At 39.6% G+C, this 22,675-nt stretch overlaps 2 protein-coding genes across 2 annotated transcripts; one reads left to right on the top strand and one right to left on the bottom strand.

The window, feature by feature from the left end:
* The first annotated feature begins 1,458 nt into the window (after positions 1-1,458).
* On the top strand, positions 1,459-19,301 carry gfm1 (G elongation factor, mitochondrial 1). The gene is made up of 18 exons (XM_048161170.1): positions 1,459-1,640; positions 1,716-1,868; positions 2,020-2,152; positions 2,228-2,432; positions 5,393-5,509; positions 5,601-5,751; positions 9,223-9,377; positions 9,461-9,545; positions 9,621-9,758; positions 9,857-9,958; positions 10,391-10,447; positions 10,523-10,660; positions 10,742-10,824; positions 16,002-16,164; positions 18,234-18,378; positions 18,456-18,616; positions 18,751-18,804; positions 18,948-19,301. The coding sequence occupies exons 1-18, from the start codon at positions 1,572-1,574 to the stop codon at positions 19,077-19,079; spliced, it is 2,241 nt and encodes a 746-aa protein (XP_048017127.1). The 5' UTR covers positions 1,459-1,571; the 3' UTR covers positions 19,080-19,301.
* On the bottom strand, positions 12,298-22,669 carry lxn (latexin). Its single transcript, XM_048161195.1, is given in 10 exon segments — positions 12,298-12,481; positions 12,574-12,636; positions 12,860-12,996; positions 13,068-13,142; positions 13,145-13,244; positions 14,258-14,320; positions 14,424-14,582; positions 21,101-21,300; positions 22,184-22,256; positions 22,528-22,669. Coding segments are annotated over 8 exon segments (819 nt in total). The 5' UTR covers positions 21,206-21,300; positions 22,184-22,256; positions 22,528-22,669; the 3' UTR covers positions 12,298-12,364.
* Between the last annotated feature and the right edge of the window lie 6 nt (positions 22,670-22,675).

Raw genomic sequence — 22,675 nt, 5'->3', positions numbered from 1 at the left:
CCAGCTCGATAACTTCCGGTGAGATGTCATTTGCTGGTGTGTTGAGCATCAGTAGTGTAATACTTAGTTTATAATCAGAATATAGTCACTTAAATAGTCAGGCATAGCATTAATTTAGTTATTCAAACGTAAGACAGCTTAGAAAATAAATAAATAAAGACGTACCTCAGTGTTCCTCCTCGGCTAAATTCAATTCGACCATTAGTTTTCACACTTTTATGTGAAAAAAAAGCTTCAAAAATTAAATATTTATTGTGCACTTTAGTTAGATTAATTGAATAAAATGTGTGTTTTCACAAGTGTGCTGAAATCATTGATCTTGCGCTGCTCTGACTGACATCTGCTGTGATTACAAAGGGAGAGAGCGGCGCTCGCTTTCTGTGTAATTAATTCACAATAAAAGTTATTGTTTTTCATAAGATTTTGTGAGTATTTCATACTTCACATTGACAAAATGTTTTTTCAAACCTAGTTATTTTATAATGTTTAATATTTAGTCAAAAACGAAGTGAAAAACGTTTAGAGGAAATGGCTGATATGTACGCAAATAAATGCTACTTTGCCGCCACCTGCTGGTTAAAGTGCTAATTACTGTCTTTTTTATTTTTAAATAAGTGTTTTTTATCAAATGTTAAATTTCCTACATTTTTAAACGTTCGGTTTTACAATGCGGGACAATCTCAGAAGGATGAACAAATTATGTTATATTTTACATGTGGTCATCGCATTAAAAATAACATTTGAAGTGCTGGGGAAAAAATGTGTGTGTTTGTGTCTAATTACAGACACGGCATTTTTAAACAGTCCCAATAGCTTCGTATTTATTGCAATCAATAAAACTGGTTTATTGGCAAATTAGGTAAATGTAATAACTGCATTAAAATATAAATACAACATTAAAAAGTCAACCATAGATGGTTTTGTGTCGATGTACAAGGACTTCAGAATGAACAGCTAACAGTTCACCGGAAGTGCCCGAGCTGGCTTAACGACAACCAGGAAGTAACCCGTGCATATAGTCAATTGAACCAAATTCTTCGCAAAATGATTCAGTGTTTCGAAGCCGCTGGTGACCCCTGCTGGTCAGAACAGTGTAACTGCAGCGAAAACACGCATGAAGCTTTTACAAACACACTCCAAATGTTTTATTAAAGGTGCAATCTGTTAAATGAAATTAACAAATACCATTTATTATGAAGTGTCTTTATAATATGTGTATTTTTTTTAAATTGTAGGCATTTTTTGATTGTTTTATGAAGAGCTTGGTTAATCAGACTTTTAACTACAACTCATTGTATTCTACAAATGTGCAATTAAATGAATACAAATGTATGGTCAGAGATCAGGTTTTAAAAAAATGTCACAGAGACATTTTATGTCTATTCTCCGAATCACTGAATCAAAAACAAATGATTCAGAAAGGTTTCGAATCTTCACGAAGCGCGTTTTGTCCCTCTCGTCTCGCCGTAGATCAGGAAGTTGTTTCACAAGCAGCCGGTCGGCGTGACTTTGAGCTCGTGTGTGACACCAGAGTAAACACACACTCACACACACATCTACAGTAACTCAAGATGCGTCTTCTGAGAGCAGCGTCAGCTCTAACGCACCTGCACAAGCCCGGACTCACCTCTGTAACACAGGTGTGTGTTTTCACATATCCAGCCTTATGTCACTGTGTTCTGTGTGTCTGATGAGTGTGTATGTGTGTGTCTCAGGTGCTGATCAGCTGCTGTCGCTCGTGCTCCAATGGATTCACCCCGAACGAGCGGATCCGGAACATCGGCATCTCCGCGCACATCGACTCCGGGAAGACCACCCTGACCGAGAGAGTGCTGTACTACACCGGCCGGATCGCGGAGATGCACGAGGTGAGAGACTGGAGCTGACGAGCTCATGATGAACAGACCTCCACTGAGCGGGTCAATGTTGTGTTAATGTAAGCGGTTCTGCTCCGAGCGGGACTCGAACCCCGGTCGCCGGCATGGGAGACTAATGCGCAGCTGTGTTGTGTGCTGTCAGGTGAGAGGGAAGGATGGAGTGGGAGCGATCATGGACTCTATGGAGCTGGAGAGACAGAGAGGAATCACCATCCAGTCAGCCGCCACATACACCATGTGGAGAAACCACAACATCAACATCATCGACACGCCAGGTAACACGCGTCCGTCACGTGATCGATCAGTGAGCTGATGTTCTGATCATAAGAGCTGAGCTGTGTGTCGGTCAGGTCACGTGGACTTCACCATCGAGGTGGAGCGGTCCCTGCGCGTGCTGGACGGGGCGGTGCTGGTGCTGTGTGCGGTCGGGGGGGTGCAGTGTCAGACCATGACCGTCAACCGGCAGATGAAGCGCTACAGCGTGCCCTTCCTCACCTTCATCAACAAGCTGGACCGCGCCGGGGCCAATCCCGGCCGAGCGCTGCAGCAGCTCAGGTGAGTCCGGCGCAGAGGTCAGAGGTCGTGAGCTTCCCCTGTCATGTAGGACGGTGTTTACAGGGAGAGTTCAGCCAGAAATTAACATTATGTCATCGTTTACTCCAAACCCCTTTAGACTCTAATTGAGCACAAATGGAGATATTCATGAGATTTCTGTCCCTCTTCAGAAGATCTGTTCACTCTAATACTTTAATTTAGGCTTTTATTCTCATATGAATATTGATCACAGCACACACACAGAGCTCATCAGACATGCATTTGTGTTTCAAAGATGAACAAAAGTCTCTAGAGACGGCCCAGAGGATCACAGAGTGTCAGATACGGTCAATCATCATCCAATTAATACATTTAATTAAGGCATCAAACTGTATGTGTGTATATATATATATATATATATATATACATACAGTACAGTCCAAAAGTTTGGAACCACTAAGATTTTTAATGTTTTTAAAAGAAGTTTCGTCTGCTCACCAAGGCTACATTTATTTAATTAAAAATACAGTAAAAAACAGTAATATTGTGAAATATTATTACAATTTAAAATAACTGTTTTATATTTGAATATATTTGACAAAGTAATTTATTCCTGTGATCAAAGCTGAATTTTCAGCATCATTACTCCAGTCTTCAGTGTCACATGATCCTTCAGAAATCATTCTAATATGCTGATCTGCTGCTCAAGAAACATTTAATGTGTACAATTGTACAAAATATTTGTGAACAATATTTTTTTTTTCAGGATTATTTGATGAATAGAAAGTTCAAAAGAACAGTGTTTATCTGAAATCTAATCTTTTGTAACATTATAAATGTCTTTACTGCCACTTTTGATTGATTTAATGCATCCTTGCTGAATAAAAGTATTCATTTCTTTAATTTCTTTTCAAAAAAATAAAAATAAAAATTCTTACTGACCCCAAACTTTTGAACGGTAGTGTATAATGCTACAGAAGCTTTGTATTTCAGATAAATGCTGTTCTTTTGAACTTTCTATTCATCAAGGAATCCTGAAAAAAAAGTACACAACTGTTTTCAACATTGAAAATAATCATAAATGTTTATTGAGCAGCAGATCAGCATATTAGAATGATTTCTGAAGGATCATGTGACACTGAAGACTGGAGTAATGATGCTGAAAATTCAGCTTTGATCACAGGAATAAATTACTTTGTCAAATATATTCAAATAGAAAACAGTTATTTTAAATTGTAATAATATTTCACAATATTACTGTTTTTTACTGTATTTTTAATTAAATAAATGTAGCCTTGGTGAGCAGACGAAACTTCTTTTAAAAACATTAAAAATCTTAGTGGTTCCAAACTTTTGGACTGTACTGTGTATATTATATATATATATATATATATATAATATGCTGTTAATTAATTAAATTAATCATATTTTTTTCTGTAATTAATCACAATTAAAAACATTGGAGTTTTATAATATTTTTTATATTGTAATAAATTCAGTTACTCTCCAAATGAATGTAGATTAATTAATAGGATCTTTTTATGAATCATTATCACTAATACTGCTACTTAAAAAAAAATAATTATAGATATTTAACAATAAAGTGTAACTAAATTATATCAATGTCAATATATATTAGGCTTTAAAAACTAACTTTATTTATGTGAACTTAAAACAGTCTTCACAAACTCACAATAAATGTCATATTTATTTGTCTGATGGGAATTATACAGAAATTGAATAGAGTTTAAAACAGTTTGCACTGCATAAATGATAAATTAAATATAGATTAATTCTTATTAAAGCTACAATTAACATTAGTGACAGACATGGCAGAAACTGGTTTATTAGGCTGCTGTCACTTTAAGAGCTGATGCACATGATGAGGATCTGCATCCTATTTACTCTTCACGTTCATTTAAGACTTTATATAACTCATTTAAGACTGGCATTTTGACATTGTTTTGTGTGTTTTTGTCCGTTCAAGCGCGAAAGAGAACTCAACACAGTCAGTGCGCTGTCTGAAGCGGCTTTCTGTGTGTGTGTGTGTGTGTGTGTGTGTGTGTGTGTGTGTGTGTCACACACTTGAATGTTTTAGAGGGATAGTTCACCCAAAAATGAAAATTACCCTATGATTTACTCACCCTCAAGCCATCCTAGGTGTATATGACTCTCTTCTTTCAGGACAAACACAATCAGAATTATATTTGAAAATGTCCTTAGTCCTCCAAGGTTTATAATGCTTGTGAATGGTAGCCCAAATTCTGAAGACAAAAAAGCACATCCATCCATTAAAAAAAAAAAAATGAATCCATACGACTCTGGGGGTTAATAAAGGCCTTCTGAAGCGAATCGATGCGTTTGTGTAAGAAAAGTATTCTCATTTAAAACTTAACGAGCTTCCGTTGTGTATACGCATTCGACGTACGTCCAAAAAGCGTTAACTTCTGAAACGTAGTACACAATGACATGACGTTCGACTCTTAAGGGTGAGTAAATCATGGAATAATTTTCATTTTGGGTGAACTATCCCTTTAAAAGAGCTTGAAAGAATGATAGTGTGATCGTATAATGTAACTCTCGCTGAAGTATGATGGGAAAAAAGGATGCTGCATTAATTGTGTTAAATATTTTAAAGCGTTAAACTGAGAAAAATAATCGCATGCAATAATGTGTTAATTTCAACAGCCCTCTTATATGTGTATGTAGTTCAGTCAATAAACTCTAGAGGGCGCAGGCTGATGGTCTTTTACATGAAATCTGCAAGCAATCACATCATTACCTCATGACACAAGCTGATTGGCCTGTGCTGATCCTGCAGCCAATGAGATTGCTTGCTCAGCATTTAAATGGTCCTCTGAACCCCTCCACCTCCCCAGCTCCACCTGCCCAGATCTGCTGCAGGACTGATGTGTGTCTGTTTGTACAGCAGCAGATCTAGTCTGAATAGACCGATATAATGTTGTTGTTTTATTTGACAGGACTAAACTGAATCATAATGCAGCGTTTGTCAACATTCCCATCGGGCTGGAAGGGAATCTGCAAGGCATCATTGATCTGATTGAGGAGCGCAGCATCTTCTTTGAAGGCCCTTTCGGGTAGAGCATGAGTTTGGTGCTTTATAGCTTGAGACGTGCTGCCGGTCACACCGTTTCTCATCATCCGTGTCTCTCTTGCTTCACTCTGAAGTCAGATTATCCGCTATGACGAGATCCCGGCGGAGATGCGTGCCGAGGCGGCCGACCGCAGACAGGAGCTGGTGGAGTGTGTCGCTAACGCTGACGAGACGCTCGGAGAGATGTTTCTGGAGGAGAAAGTTCCCACGGTGGACGATCTCAAGGTCTGTCAGATGCTGTTCAATATGCTCTGCTCTGTTCAAACCCGTTTTCTTCCTACAGAAGTGTGTGTAGTTACGCTTTATTATGCACCTACTGTATCCGTTGGTGTTCTTTTCTCTATGGTTTTTGAGTCTATGGCAGCCCATAGAACCGTATGTTAAAAAGTTGTGGAATCTGGCACACAGATAGAGGTCTGTCCCAGCATTAACCACACCGATTTTGGAGTTTAACTCAATTCCTCTAGCGCCACCAACTGTCAAAAGTTTCACTTACATTTATATCAATAACTTTTGAACCTCAAGGGCTACAAACAAAATTCCCATTTTTGTGACGGAAAATGAGAACACACTTTTTCAAACTCCTTCTAGGCTGTTGCTCTGATTTTCACGAAAATGTAATCCGATCATCTTCATACCATGCTGACAAATAGTTATGGAATTCAAGTTGATTCGTCAAACTGTTTTCGAAATAACTCTCAAATGAATTTTATGTAACGTTTGTGAAAATGGATGTAAGGCTGTTTTTCTGCAGTGCTTTATCGTAATCAGACCAAACTTGGTACGTGTCATCACAATCATGACCTGAGGTTACATGCTGTGTTTCGGTGCAGCACCACCTACTGGTCTGGAGATACAAAAAATAGCTATTTTTGCTTATAACTTCTGAACGGTTTGTTCTAAAATCATAAGTGGTGTTGTTATCAGCATGATTCCCTGAAGAAGCTTAAGTTTCGGACCAGCACCATCTAGTGGAGAGAAAAAATGTGGTTGGTTGACTTTCACACTTCCTTAGACCCCTGAATCCTTGCCGAGTCCAACTATTACCAAACATGCTAGGTTTCCGCTTATGGATTGTGCAACGTGGTGATTTAGCATTAAAACAACTTTTAGCAACTTCTTCCAAACCAATGGTCCGATTGGGACAAAACCATCGTTTCAGGAAACTCAAAAACATATTTCTATATGGTCAAATGTCAAAATATTGATAGTAAGTGGCAAAAAAACCAAAACAACATCGCCCATGAGTCATTTTTTATGTTCTGATAAATATAAATGTTTATAACTCTAAAACATAAATGAGATATTTTCACCAAATTTGACGCACACATGTCTGGGCTCACTCTGAGGAGTGGTGGGATTGTGCCTCTTGGTGGCGCTATAATAGAACAAAACATGAAATTGCCATTAACTACAATACAGTATTATGATACAAAATGCTATATTTTATGAATGCATTGGTGTACCATTACGAAACTCAGGATGTGCCATCGGCATCATGCTCTGAAGGTACTCAAAAGGTTTTGAGACAGTGCCACCTTGTGGTGAAATGTTATAATGAAAAATGCTGATAGCCTTTTGATTAACTTATCATATTTTAATGAGACTGGTCTTAATAGATTCCCTGGGTCATGCTGAGAACATTGATACCAATGTTGCCATAGTTGGCCAAGCTTGCTGTCCACCATTTTGATTTTCTTAAAAAACCTACTTTTTCTTAGTCCTCCTAGACTGTTAGTCTGATATTCACCAAATTTGAGTCCGACCATGCCGGCAAAAAGTTATGGATTTTGTGTCAATTAGACAAAACTGTTTTATGTAAAATGCAGCAACAAATCTGAGGCATGATGCCAAAACGCCTCTGAAGCTGTATCTCTTTGCCCTATTGACAACAAACTTTGCATGTTTTGTCGTCATCTTACTCTAACCTCACCACATCATTTTGGTCACAGTGACACCTAGTGGTTCGACTGTGATAAACCTTTCAATTAGTGTTGTCAAAAGTACCGGTACTTCGGTACCAAGTCGGTACTGAAATTTTGAAAATGTGACGATACCAGAATTTCCGTATTACCGGTAGTACCGAGAATCCGGGTATATTCGGTACCCACTGATAGGGCTGTGCCAGTATTTAGCAATTAAATGTGACATCGCAGCCATGGAAACATTTTGCTTCATGCAGAATAAGAGCGGTGCGTGAGTCCATACATTTAAGCTTCGTATTCTGTTTTCTGAATCGCGATCTGGTCACCTGATTAGCAGAGAATTTAACAATATTCCATTAGTTATTCCACTGAACATGGAATCTGTTTCTTTTCCCAAATCTTCACTCACGCAGGGGATTATAACGCTTCTTTCGTTCGCATTCGGCTATTCGCATTCTTTACTGTGGTAAAGTAGAAAAAACACCATAGGACAGAAACTTTTTTGCTTGCACGTCAATTTCTATTTAACACAGTTTGTGCTTGTTATTAGACTTTATAAGGCGCGTCAAGTTTATTTGTATAGCGCATTTCACACACCAGTGATTTTTACTTTCGTTTTCTCTGACAGCGCTAAATCAAACATAGCCTGAATGTCTGAAGATAAAACTCGCTCTTCAGACCTTTTACAACAAGTGTCAGTTGTTTGTAACATCAGGAGATAACGAAGATATTATTAAAGAGAAATGGTCTCTTTCCTGCTCGTGTCCCACATCCCTCTCAAAGCACAAAGCGGCTATATCAAAGTAATAACGGGACTTTGGCTATATGACGCGTCTTTGTGTGGAAATAAAAAACGAATGCTTTTTGAAATAATATTTAACTTTCTTATTATTTAGGTTACCATTATTTACCGATATTTATTTCATAGTTTTACAGGCTGTAGTGTTGTTTCTCTGACGGAATAGCTAAAATAAACACGCACGTCTGTTACCCCTGTTGAAAAAAACGACCGTATGCTGGTAAAGTAGGTTTTGAAGCTGGTATGCTGGTTTGAGCTGGTTTATGCTGGTCCAGGACCAGCTTAGGACTAGTATGGACCAGCAGGACCAGTTTAGGACCAGCATTTGACCAGCATACAGCTTCAAAACCTACTTTACCAGCATATGCTGTTTTTTTTCAACAGTACACAATGGATGTTTGAGCATTTAATTATTTATTTATTTTTTTTATATTTCAAAATTTATTTCATTGAGGTAGCCTACATATACACACACAAACACACACACTCCAAATCATATTTAATGTTTTTAAAATAGGCTATATAAAATAGTAAAATAATTCCAATAGATTTTACTGTGGTACCGAAATTGGTACCGGGAACCGTAAAATTTTCATGGTATCGGTACCGACTACTGGAATTTTGGTACCGTGACAACACTAGTTTCAATTATATTTCTAATAACTGGATTTATGATTTTTTAGCCATTTTGCCAAAAATCATCTTAAAATGTCATTACTTGCTTGTTGTTTCTGCTGGTCTGACGCTCACAGTCATGTTGGCTTATCGTGCTCTTTGTGCTTGGCCCTGTAATTCCTGCTTGCAGCTATATGTTTAATGTGTCCTTGATCCAGTGTAATGAACAGGTAATGTGTAGGTTCAGGGTTAGCTGTAATTAGCTTGTAATTGTGCATAATTTGCTGTTATTAAGTATGTTTAACGTGTAATTAAACAGGCTCTGTGACCGCGTGTCTGTGTGCTTCATGTCTTCAGGCTGCAGTGCGCAGGGCGACGGTCAGGCGGGCGTTCACTCCTGTGCTGGTGGGCAGCGCCCTGAAGAACAAAGGCGTTCAGCCGCTGCTGGACGCTACGCTGGACTATCTGCCCAACCCCACTGAAGTCAAGAACTACGCCATCCTCAACCAGGAGTGAGTCCTCGGGTTCGACCGAACAGCACTTCACAGAATACAGTGCTGGAAAGAGTGTGCTTACTTTAAAGTGTGCTTTTCAGGGAGGCTCAAGGAGGCGCGAAGATTCTGATGGATCCAACGAGAGACGACACACAGCCCTTCGTCGGCCTGGCCTTCAAACTCGAGGTGAATTCTGATGTCAGATCAGTCGTGTGTTGGAGTTGATGTCGTAGCCGTGTTTAATCTGTGGCGTGTCTGCAGGCGGGGCGTTTCGGTCAGCTGACGTACGTGCGAGTGTATCAGGGCTGTTTGAGGAAGACCGAATACATCTATAACACCCGCACCGGTAAGAGGGTGAGAGTTCAGAGACTCGTGCGGCTCCACGCCGACCAGATGGAGGTGAGGACGTGTTTCTCTCTTCTGTCAGTGAATCAGATTGTTCTTCTGATGACGAGTGTAAGTCGTGTTTGTGCGCTTGTGTTTCCTGTGGTGTTCAGGACGTCGAGATGGTGTATGCTGGAGACATCTGTGCCCTGTTTGGCATCGACTGTGCCAGTGGAGATACATTCACCGCCCGCACTAACGCCAACATCTCCATGGTATGTGATGACCGATTCAAATATAATTGAAGAACGTATTCGACTTTAAAGTGATTTATGTGTATTCAGTAGGCCTGTTAATGAATTTTGATGCAGTGTCCTCTCGTGGATCGTGACTCGTGAAGCTCATATTGTTATGCATGAATTATGTCTTTTTACTAGTGTATGCGTACAGCTGAACACACTGTCTTTCAAAGCGTTCTCCATATATAACATTAAATAAGGCGTCTGCCTTTAAAATGAACTGTAATTTATATCCTGTGATCAAAGCTGAATTTTCAGCATCATTACTCCAGTCTTCAGTGTCACATGATCCTTCAGAAATCATTCTAATATGATGATTTGCTGCTCAAGAAACATTTATGATTATTATCAGTGTTGAAATCAGCTTCAGATCTGTGTATTAATCTTCATAATCATGTGTATTCGCAGGAGTCTATTCACGTTCCCGAGCCGGTGATCTCGATGGCCATACGACCCTCTAACAAGGTACCCGAATCACTGCAGCGCTCGCTCTCACTGCGTCACTGATCTCAGAGTAACCCGTCCTCTTCTGTCCTCCAGAACGACACCGACAAGTTCTCGAAGGGCATCAATCGCTTCACCAGAGAGGATCCCACGTTCAGAGTTCATTTTGACACGGAGAGTAAAGAGACCATCATCTCCGGCATGGGAGAGCTGCATCTGGAGATCTACTCGCAGGTACTGCCGACAACACTTCATACACATCATGTGACCTGGGCGTGAAAACATGATGTGGAAACGTGTGTGTGTGTGTCATAGAGGATGGAGAGGGAGTATAACTGTCCGTGTGTGATGGGGAAACCGAAAGTGGCTTTCAGAGAGACGGTGACCAGCGCTGTGCCGTAAGTCCTGCAGTTACACACATGAAGAAAACGCATTCATATCTGTCACAACACTGAAGATCTGATCCTGAACAGAGTCATTATCATTAACTACACCCAAAACCATGGCCACACTTTATTACAGTGCGCTTGTTACACGGTACATGTAGTTACTGCAGTGATGACTGTAAATACTCAGTGCTTAACGCTTCTGTGTGTGCATTTTAGCGGCATCTAGAGGTGAGGTTGTGAACTGCGCTCACCCCTCCCTTTCGAAGCACATAGAGAGCTACGGTGGCTGACACAGGACAAACATGACGCCGTCTGAGACAGCAGAGAGTAGCCAGTCAAGCAATGAGGTTTCTTTACAGTTTGTCCATTTAGGGCTGCTGTAGAAACATGCCGGCGCAATATAGCGACTTGATATATAAGGAGACCCGCGGTGTATGAAGATAGAAATGACTCATTCTGAGGTTATAAAAACATAACGGTTCTTTATACACCATTGAAAACATAGTTATGGATATTATAATGCATTTCTGTCAATAGATCCTCCTATATATCACACACTGCACCTTTAAATGTGTAATTACAGTGTAATACAGACACCTTAAAATAGTTGAACCAAAATCATTATTTGAAATAAACATTAACTGAAATAAAATAATTTTTAAAAAATTAACTAATTTAAGCTAGTTGTCAAGGCAACATTTCTCATTTTTGTTTAAGTTGAAGTACTAAACTAAATCATTAAAAAAAACTAATAAAATTAACAAACAGCAAAAAGTTATAAAACTTTGAACAGAAAATATAAAATCTAATTCAAAATAATAGTGTATATCATTAGCTATGTTTCCATCCACCTATTTTTATTTTTATGTTTTGGGATATCGCATAAAAAAAAAAAAAAAAGTTATATATATTTTTTAATCCAATAAGAAGATGTGTACATAAACTACGACTGAAACTCGTTTACTGAATAAATCCCTCGACGCTGAACAATAAAGTCATGTGACTTTGCCTCAGCAGAGGCTGTGATTGGATAACTATGACTGACCAGTGGACCAATCACATCGCAGCATCTCAAATGTTGGTAGTTCTGAAAGTCAAAGTCTGTCATCAGAATGATTTGGTTTAATTCCTCCAGAAGCGTCTCACATGATTGTGTTCGAACGCAAGATCACATGACAGTGTTTATTGAGTTTCGTCTGACGCTCTGAGACAAACTCGTTTATGATGGAGGAAAAAAGAAACTTCCATTTTTAGTACTGATATTTTGCGCCAAGTGATGACTTTGTTTTCTCGAACACATGGGATGGAAACACTGCTTTATTCACAAATGTTTTATGCGACTTTCCAATTTTTGTGCACGAGTTAAATTCACAATCCATGTGTTTGATGTGGAGAACACTGAGGAACATTTATGGAGGCAGACATTTATATGTACAGCAGTGAGGTCAGAATCAAAGGATTGATTAATGAACTGCAGTCAGCTGTATTCTCTCTGTTTATTAGTATTGATGCGTGATCAGACAGTGTGTGTGTGTGTGTGTGTGTGAGCTCAGTTTGCCGATGGTGGTTTGGTAGCGTGAGGGCATTTGGGCTGCCACTCCGTCTCCAGCACTCTGACGCCCCCATCAGGAGACCAGGATGATAGCAGCTTCCAGTGAATGATCTCCTACAGAACAGATGATGCACACTATTAACACACACTCTTCCGTCTGAGACGTCTGTTTGCTTTATCGCTCAGATACAGTGATTTGAGTTTACCTGGGAGACGAAGTCATGCAGAAGAACGTGATACTTCAGCATCAGCTGCTTCTCGCTCGTCTCCTAAGATAGATGACATTATTCTTCAGCCTCGTATTCATGCGCTTCATCAGTCATTTAAATCACTTAAGTTTGGACACATCTGCACACTCGTTATCATCACTATTATCCATTCCACATTCCATTAAACTATATTAATATTCGTCTAGTGAACTAATGTCCAGCAGAAGCCTGTAGATGTAGAGATGATGACCCGTGTTCAGTGTGTCCTGACCCCTGCACTGACCTGCTGGCTGACGTTGGCCACCTGAGCCATGTTGTACTCGGTGTTCTCACTGGACTCTCTCAGCATGATGAAGGACGCCGCCACACGAGCCAAATGCCAGAACGGCTTCATGTCTTGACTGATGTTACCGCAGCTGTCTGCGAACGCAGTGAGAGTGGTTTAGCCTCATGTGATGTAGGCGTGTTCCCGCTGTTAGTGTTGGTCTCACCTGGTATATCATACGCAGAGACGGCGCTGTCGGGTGAGATGTGCTTCTGGTAGAACGCTTCCTCCTCCGGCGAATGCTGATCTGCTGCAGACCCTCACAGCGCAGCTGGACTTCAGGAGGACTGTGCTTCTCCGTCCTGGGGAACAACACGTCCGCCGAGCAGCGCAGCACTGAGCCCTGACACACGACACACACATCAGAGCAGTGCTGCTCGATACTAGACACGTGATGATATTCGGTAATGCGATATATCATGATAATGAATATGCATGATATTGTTATCATGGGCACTTCAAAATACCGTAAATAATAATTTATTACCAATTATTAAAATTTTTATAATGCATATAAAAATACTTTTCCCATCGACCGTATAAAATGCACAACACCGCTGTATTCTGTGTCAAAGGGACATGCGCTCAGATGTAAACAAGGAGATGCGCTGAATGAAAGTGCACGTTCACTCTCTGACAGCAGAGGGCGCTGATGGAACTGCAGAAATGCAGCGGTTACCCCGGAAACAAAGCAGTTTTTAAAATGCTTCAAACAGCCATTCATTTTTTTTTTGTAATCTCAATGTTGTTCATCACAGAACCAAATACTTAAAGATTTAATAGGCCATTTATTTTCAAACTTAAACATTTTTATATTTTAATCTGGACTACAACATGCCCTAATGATTAGTAATGATTGAAAACCTCGCCTCAAAACCTTCTGTCCTCAAAGCTGATGTGTTAGAAGTGCTGAAGGCGCCAACAGTGGGAACGTGAGCATTAGAGAAAATGTGCTTATTACGTTTAAACATGTTTATTGGAAGTCCGTACTGTTACTCCCTTAGGTTGCGCAAAGGAAACGGATGGAGTTTGATGTTCATAAGCTTTTTACCGATAGTAGTTCATTCACACTGATGGATGTGAAGACATTGCTCTCATTTCTTGTGCTGGTAAATGTATATTTGGAAACATAATGAATTATGAGTCATACCAAAATCAATTAATGATTGTAATCTGATCAAATCATTGTCATCTATAACAGATCCACTCTTCTCTACTTCACTTGAGGATGTGTATTCATTGATTTATGATCAAAAAACCTCCTTTGTTACGAGAACCACTCCCCTGGTTTGGCAAGAGTGAGTCAGACTGATTCACACCTCATTTATAATGGATATGAACAGAAGTGAAGCATACCGAACTGCCGTAGTCAGTCACAGAGAAATCCAGGCTGTACTTCCTCCCTCCCGTTCCCACGTCCTGTCAACACAAGGGTCAGCAGTCCTTTATCAAACACTCTGTTCACAGGCTGAGATGAAGTCTCAGATCCTCAGGCATGATCTGAAGTGAACGAGAGCCTCACCTCCGCCGTGGCCTTGTGAACCTGCTGCAGTCCGAACACTCTGAAGGGCGAGCCGTGACGGATGTTCAGGTGATGCAGGGCCACCTGAGCCGCCCGCCGCGCCGGGAAGTGTGTGGGCACCAGATCTCCTGTGGCCATTTCCACTGCTGCTGCTGGAGTCTGAGAGAGTCAGAGACAAACACAGGACTGAGTCAAAGGGTGTGAGGCTCACTGCTCTGGACTTTGAGCCTCTCTCTCTCTGACAGTTGTGTAACACACTGTGAAGAGCATGTGATCTCTGTCAAAACGAGGAGATGAAGAAATGTTCAGTTGAAAGACAAAAGCAGGAATGTAGAAGCTGTTAGTAAGAGTTTCTGCGATGAGAGTCCTGCACTTCCTGTGTTTGTGCAGTGGCCCCGCCCTCTCTTAAAGAGACACTGCAGATGAATAATAGAGGGCTGGATCATGAAGATCTGTAGTGGCTTTCTTCTCTTTTCAATCTGAGGAACCATTATTGAAGCCAAACAGTTTAGCTAAGTACTTTCATAATGTTTGTTTGAAGATGTGAAATACACTTACATTTAGTGGTGTGTGTGTGTGTGTGTAAATGCGTTGTTTTTTTTTCTTCACCAATAACAAAATGATACAATAAACAAAAAATCAGTTTATATACATCACTGAAATATTTTAAAGTATATAAACATCTCTCAAAAATGTTGATGTTATCACAATATTGTTGGTTAAGAATATGAAGCGTATTGTGAATATTTGATATATATATCGGGGCTCAATAGAGGCCAGTGGTTCAAATTTTTACTCGCCGTGTTGTTGAGCTCATTGCAACTCAATTTCTGCACACTAACCAATGCTTTCATCATCACTAACAATATAAACTCAAAGTAACTAAGAGATTTGTTGAATAAAACGGGAGTTTTTGCCAGAGTCCAGAACTCAGTCACTGATAAACAACTCACGCTGTTTGATTGACAGCTCCAGCGATTGTAAAGGGAGCGTTATATCTAATTTAATCACAGTTTAAATAACAGATTATTTTCATCCTACTAAGAGAAACAACATGAAGTTTAGCGTTTAGTCACTGGTTTGATTTACTGACACACAGTTGATTTCTCAATTCATGACGCCTTTAACATGATAACAGACAGCAGCAGGAATATTAGGCTGCTGTCACTTTAGGAGCTGCACGGATCCAATATACTGTTACACAAGCGTTTACATCTCACGTTTACATTCACTCAAGACATAACAGACTATGTTTACGATGATACTTGACAGTTTGACATCATTTTGCGTGAATGTGTCTCAGGAAGATGTGAAAGAGTATTTGCACACTGTGAGACGTGGCGTTCTGGGCCCGTGTGTGTTGCTGCGCACACAAAACTTATCACACAGCGCGCGAGTACCAAACTGAGAGACATGGGTACTTTTGCATCCATGTGCGCTTGAATATTTAAATTGGCAAGGTTTATAAATGATCAACTTCTGTGAAGATACAGCACTGGCCTGAGAGTCTTTCTGGCTCCGGGCCATCTTTATTGTCGAGCCCTGTATATTCCAGCACTGATGCAGGCGTGTTTGCAGGTTTGACTTCACACATAAGAAGCAGTCTGGAGGATCAGGGCAGTACGGTAAAGTGGTCGGAGTCCTGGAGCCGCTGGACCCCGAGAACTACACCAAACTGGAGTTCAGTGACGAGACCATCGGGACTAACATCCCCAAACAGTTCGTGCCCGCTGTGGAGAAGGTGAGGCACCCGCATCTCACGAGTCTCTGAACACAGTCGTTTTCATCATCAGGAGACAGTAGATCTCATCCTCAGCATGTGATTATTAATGTTCGCTATTGTTCTGAGACTAAAATAGGCATGACATGAATGCATATATATATATATATATATATATAATATATATATTAGAAAATGCACAGAATTCACTAAAACATGAAAACAGAAAGGGTCTGCAGATTGTGGCAGTAATTCCCAAATACATCATAAGGTTTCTAGACCTACATGGACTGATCAGAAATACAAAGAATAAAATACAGAAATGATGAATATTTAATGCATGCTTCATTTATGACCCTCCCCCTCATTCATTGCTTAAAGTTAGACTTCAACCTTCATAGTATTCCTCAATCTATTCATTATAAACAATATAAAAAGGAGAAAATATAATTAAAAAAGAATGGCTGTTTTTTTCACTGCAAAAAAAAAAAAATAAATAACTTAGTATTTTCTCTTGTTTCCAGTCCAAATATCTAAAAGTTCAAGATGCATTTACTAGTGAAGTAAAATGACATTAGAAATAGTCTTGCTTTCAAAAGAAAGTTTTAAGTTTTTGCTTAAAACATGCAAAATTATCTGCCAATGGTGTAAGAAAAATATCAATTCAAATGGAAACAAGATAATTTTTCTTACCCCATTGGCTTGGGATTTTTTTTTTTTTCCTCAGAAAACAATACATAATATCTTATGCCATTTTATTTATCTAGTAAATGCATCTCGATTTAAGAATTTTTAAATATTTGGACTGAAAACAAGATAAAAATTACTGAGTAAGATAAGCATTTTTGCAGTGTTCTAATTAAATTGTTATAAAAAGTATATAGGGTCACTAACGACCCGAGGTATTTAATACTGTAAGTATATTTATTCTCTGCACAACAATAATGGTCTATATTCACGGAGCGTTTTTTTTAGAGCTTCCGCATTAATATAAGCCAGCTGGAAAACTTCCGGTGAGAGTCATGTGCTGGTGTGTTGAGCATCAGTAGTGTAATACTTAGTTTATAATCAGAATATAGTCACTTAAATAGTCAGGCATAGCGTTAATTTAGTTATTCAAACGTAAGACGACATAAAATAAATATATAAAATAAAATAATAAAAAAAGTAATATAATAAATAAAAAAAAAGATGCACCTCATTGTTCCTCCTCAGCTAAATTCAATTCAACCATCAGTTTTCACACTTTCACCTTAACAAATGTATTTTTAAACCTAGTGATTTTATGTTTAATATTGCAGGAAATGTCTAATTTATGTGCAAATAAATGCTGCTCTGCCGCCACCTGCTGGTTATAGTGGTAATTAATGTCTTTTTTATTTTTAAATAAGTGTTTTCTATCAAATGTTGGATTTCCTACATCTTGAAACAATCGGTTTAACAAATGTGGACAATCTCAGAAGGATGAACAAATAATATTTTTGATCATCACATTAAAAATGACATTTGAAGTGCTGGAAAAATGTTGCGTCTAACTATGCTACAGAAAAAATGGCAATTATTCCAACGTTCCCATTAGCTTCATCTTCATTGCAATCAACGAATCAGTCGACGCTAACAACGCCCCTTAGCTGTTATAAATTCACTGTAAACCACGGGCAAAAAATATGTATCAATGCAACTCTCATGAAGTAAAATCATGGGATAATTTTCATTTTTGGGTCAACTATCCCTTTAAAATATACAGCATTAAAAGGTCAACCATTGATGGTTTTGTGTCGATGTACAGCGAGCACAGAATGAACAGCTAACAGTTCACCAGAAATACCCGAGCTGACTTAACCACAACCAGGAAGTAACCGTGCATATAGTCCACTGAATCTCTGATGACTCAGTTAGTGCAGTTCACCTTTATTCCTCAAGGTGGCAGTGTCATAATGACCTGATGTTTCACTCATAATTACAGCAGGCAGAAAGAAAACAAAAGCTGATGCTGAATGTACCGGGATGACAGATGATGGTTTTAGGTTGAACTTTGTTTCCCTTTAGGTCTGATAAGCATTGATAAATCTGTCTGTCTCTGTCCTCAGGGATTCAGGGAAGCGTGTGAGAGGGGTCCTCTGACGGGACACAAGATATCCGGAGTGCGTTTCGTGTTGGAAGATGGAGCGCATCACATGGTGGACTCCAACGAGATCTCCTTCATCCGGGCAGGAGAGGGCGCTGTCAAACAGGGTATGACGTCCAGATCTTCCTCTCTTCTCCTCAGTGATGTCTGATGGTAGTCTGACATGCATGTCCTGTGTCTTCAGCGCTCGAGAAAGCCAACGTGGTGATCCTGGAGCCGGTGATGTCTGTGGAGATCGTCGCTCCTAACGAGTTCCAGGGGGCCGTCATCGCAGGCGTCAACCGGCGGCACGGTGTGATCACGGGACAGGACGGGGCCGAGGGATATTTCACGCTCTACGCTGATGTGAGTCGCATCTGTCCACATGATCACACTCACTGAACCACACCGATCATACATGTTCTGACTTCATTTATAGCTTCTGTTGCTGTAGCTGAGATTAAAATCAAAACCCTGATGTGTGTCATCCTGCGTTTCAGATCCCGTTGAATGACATGTTTGGATACTCCACAGAGCTGCGCTCCTGCACGGAGGTAAAACTCACTGGACACATGCAGTCAGACTCTTTCATAAGCTCCTGGTCTCACTGTGAATGATTCATCTGAGGATGTTATTCTGTAGATGTGTGTGTGTGTGGATCCAGTAAGGCATGTGACCGTGTGTTTGTTGTGTTCAGGGTAAAGGCGAGTACACCATGGACTACAGCAGATACCAGCCCTGTCTGTCCTCCGTACAGGAAGATCTGGTCAACAAACACCTGGAGGCCACGGGACAGCTGCCCGCCAAGAAGAGCAAATGGAAGAACTGAACAGACACAAGCTTTTACACACACACACACACACACACACACACACGTCAGCTCACGGACTTCCTGCAGATGTTTATCACATGTCCCTCCTCACAAGAAGGTCATGAGTGATGCAGTGTGACTGCAGAGATCGCTCTGGATGGTTTGCTCATACTCTGTAAATGTCTTTGTACAGCAAATGTTTGCAAATGCAGTAATTAATATAAAATGATGATGTTTTAACTCAGTGTCTGAGTCTCATTGGGAAAGACATAACATCACTCTAGCTATTGAACAAACGATCATCCGGCTGAGAAGAATCGTTCAGTCTTGCTCTGAAGCAGAAACACGAGCCATATACAGAGACCAGGGCTTCAGAAAGCATGTTATGTCACATTCCTGGGTAAGTTTACACTTAGACATGTGATGATATTCAGTAATGCATAATGAATATGCACTTCAAAATATCATAAAAATAATAATTTATTACCAATTATAAAAATTTTATAATGCATTTAAGAATACTTTCCCATCAACTGTATAAAATGCACAACACCGCTGTATTCTGCGTCAAAGGGACACGCGCTCAGATGTAATCAAGCCCAACGAGAAGCACATGACGGAACGAGTGAAGGAGACGCGCTGAATGAAAGTGCACGTTCACTCTCTGACAGCAGAGGGCGCTGATGGAACAGCAGAAATGCAGCGGTTACCCCGGAAACCCCATAAACAAAGCAGCTGCGCTAGTGAAGTTTTAAAATGCCATTTATTTGCAATCTCAATGTTGTTCATCACAGCAATAAATATTAATAGACTTAATAGGCTATTTATTTTCAAACTTAAACATTTTTATATTTTAATCTGGACTACAACATGCCCTAATGATTAGAAATGTTCTCATTATTTGTTGTTGTTCAGTAACACTTTGAGACATACGGCTTCATTGGTTAACATGTTAATTCATTATTACCAAACTGACAATGAAAAATACTTATAAAGCATTAATTATTCTTAGTTAATGTTAATGTTTAATAACATTACTAAAATCAAAAGAACTTATTTAATGGACCTGAGATAAAACTAACAATGATCAGTTGTGTTTCTTAACTAACATTAACAAAAATAACACTTTCTGTAACAAATGTAGCTGTTGCTCAATCTTAGTTAATGCATTAAATAATGAGACCTTATTGTAAAGTGTTTCCTGTTGTTCTTTATAGCCTAATTCTTTTGCACTTTAATCTGTTTGAAAAATTTACTTTATATATTTGTGTATTGTATTATTGTATTCAAACATGCAGAGTTATTTTTGTTATTAAGAGTTCTTAAACCTGTTATACTACAACACTTTTTGCAACTTATTTCAATACCGTGATAAAAGCTTCAGCAATTAATCGCAACTTGAAAATTTGATACCGTCACATGCCTACTTACACTCAAGTAAACAGATAACTTCAACTTTCAGTTCCGAATCATAAAACTGTGGGAAACCACAGATATAATGACAGTTTCAGCCATGATAATCCTCTGAACGCACACACTAGATGATTCAGACACACACCTGTCGACTGTAGGAACGATTTCAGTGGGACACGATCGCAAGCGTCCGTTTCCATGGTGGATTCGGCCCCGTGTTGAGAATAAATGTGTCCAGCAGGATTCATCCTGTCTACTGAAATACCTTCATCTGACTGATGTCCTTCGCTATACCATCTGAAAGCAGCTCATTAGATGCTACTCTTCCTCAGAGGCCTGTCAGAATGTGGGGAAAGTGTGGTGAGGAACCTCCACGTGTCTGAAATCATCTCCTGCCGACGCTTTCAAACGCTGCCAATGTCTTTGTGTTCAACGTGAACATACCCTGAGCTGACTGAACTGACCCCTGCCGCTCTTCTCAAACCAGTAACTGAGAGTAAGCAAGGTTTGGGTTAATCAGTCGAGAGTTTGACGGTATGACTGGATCACAACCCTGAAGATTCAGCAGGAAAACACTCAGAATAACCTCAGCAAACACTGTAAAACAGACTGTAGCTCAGTCTTACCACACTTCCGTCAGCTGGGTTCCCCTCGGGCTCCTGAGAGACGGGCAGAGCCGGACTGAGCCGAACCAGCGACACGAGCAGCCAAAGCAGACAGAACATCTCCATGATCCTCAGCTGTGAAGAATGCGGCTGTTTATAAAGCCGAGTTACACAACACGAGCTGACGCCTTCCAGATGAGCCCACCTTATCTGCTCTCTGACTGGACCAAATAACAAACACACCACGTCTGCTCAGAAGATCTTGAACTAGATCATTTAAAAGAACAGGACGTCCATGATGATGTCAGCTTGAAGCTCACTTTCATATTTCAACCATATCATATAAGATAAAATGATTCAGACACAAAACACGTCAGAATTCATCAATCCACTGACTGCTGTTTTCCCTCCAAAATTATGTCACTTCCTGCCTGGAAGATGATGTTGAAAAGGAGCTGGTTGTTGTTGGTGAGTTAAAGAGATTATAAATAAGATGAACGTGGAAAGTGATATTGAGGAGGACAGATTGATAATGCATAATAAAGAGTGAAGAGGAGAGGAGAACATGTCTGTCAGAAAAACACACTGCTCAAGCTACTAAGCCTACTAAAGACTACAGAATAACACAAGACGCGTCACTCCTATTGTTTTGAATGGGAGAAAGTGCACGCGCAATATGGCGGAAAGCTCCGGTTTCTATAGAAACAGTCAGACGCGCGCCTCCGAAATGAGGCACAAGAGACGCGCATTAGGTTGATCCAGCCTGAAAAATACCGTTTTTGTCATGATTCGAGCGTTTAGAAACAAACTTTCTGAGACAGTTGTTGTCAGATTTCATTAGTGATTTCAAACATGAAATTTAATCGAAAGCTTGGCAAACAGATTTGGAGAATTTGATGTTTCCCATTCAAGGCGTTTCAAAGATGTCCGCCGAGTGAAATGACTTGTCTTAAAGGGACTTTGCCATTAAAGAACAACATGCTAGCAGAAGATTAGCATTTAAGAAGAAAAACAACATTTTCATGTCCAGTATAAATGAACACAACAGGGTGGACATGTTTTACACAATTAGAGTCGTCTAAAAAAAGAGTTTGACACACTTACTTTGTTCTTGGAGTTGCTTTCCCTCCAAGGAAATGATGTCACTTCTAGCAGGTCATGTGATTTAGGGCATAAACTGGAGTTTGACAGACACATGAAATAAATATGCATCACAATATATTTTATTTAATTTAAAAGAGTAAATATACAAATAATTGCTAATTAAGAATTTAACCTTCATTGATCCCACTTGAGTGACTTTAAATATTATGTAACATACTTAATATAATGATAATAATAATTGTTAGGTATCAATGATATGTAAAGTCATATGGCATGAATGTTAATTAACATTTTATGTCAAATATGCAGTATTGTGTCATGGGGAAATAAACTGAATGACTCACACATGACAGAAGTGCTGAATCAGTCTGAGAGTTTGAATCGAATTAATATTATTATCATTACTGAATCCAGTTCGACACTTTCCTATACACGCGTTTAATCGTCAGAAGAGCACACATAACATCGATAAACACAAGAGAAATATATACC

Source organism: Megalobrama amblycephala, linkage group LG16 (genome assembly GCF_018812025.1).
Source record: "Megalobrama amblycephala isolate DHTTF-2021 linkage group LG16, ASM1881202v1, whole genome shotgun sequence".
Classification (NCBI taxonomy): Eukaryota; Metazoa; Chordata; class Actinopteri; order Cypriniformes; family Xenocyprididae; genus Megalobrama; species Megalobrama amblycephala.
The sequence above is the reverse complement of the archived record's forward strand: the minus strand, read 5'-3'. Positions and strand labels throughout refer to the sequence as shown.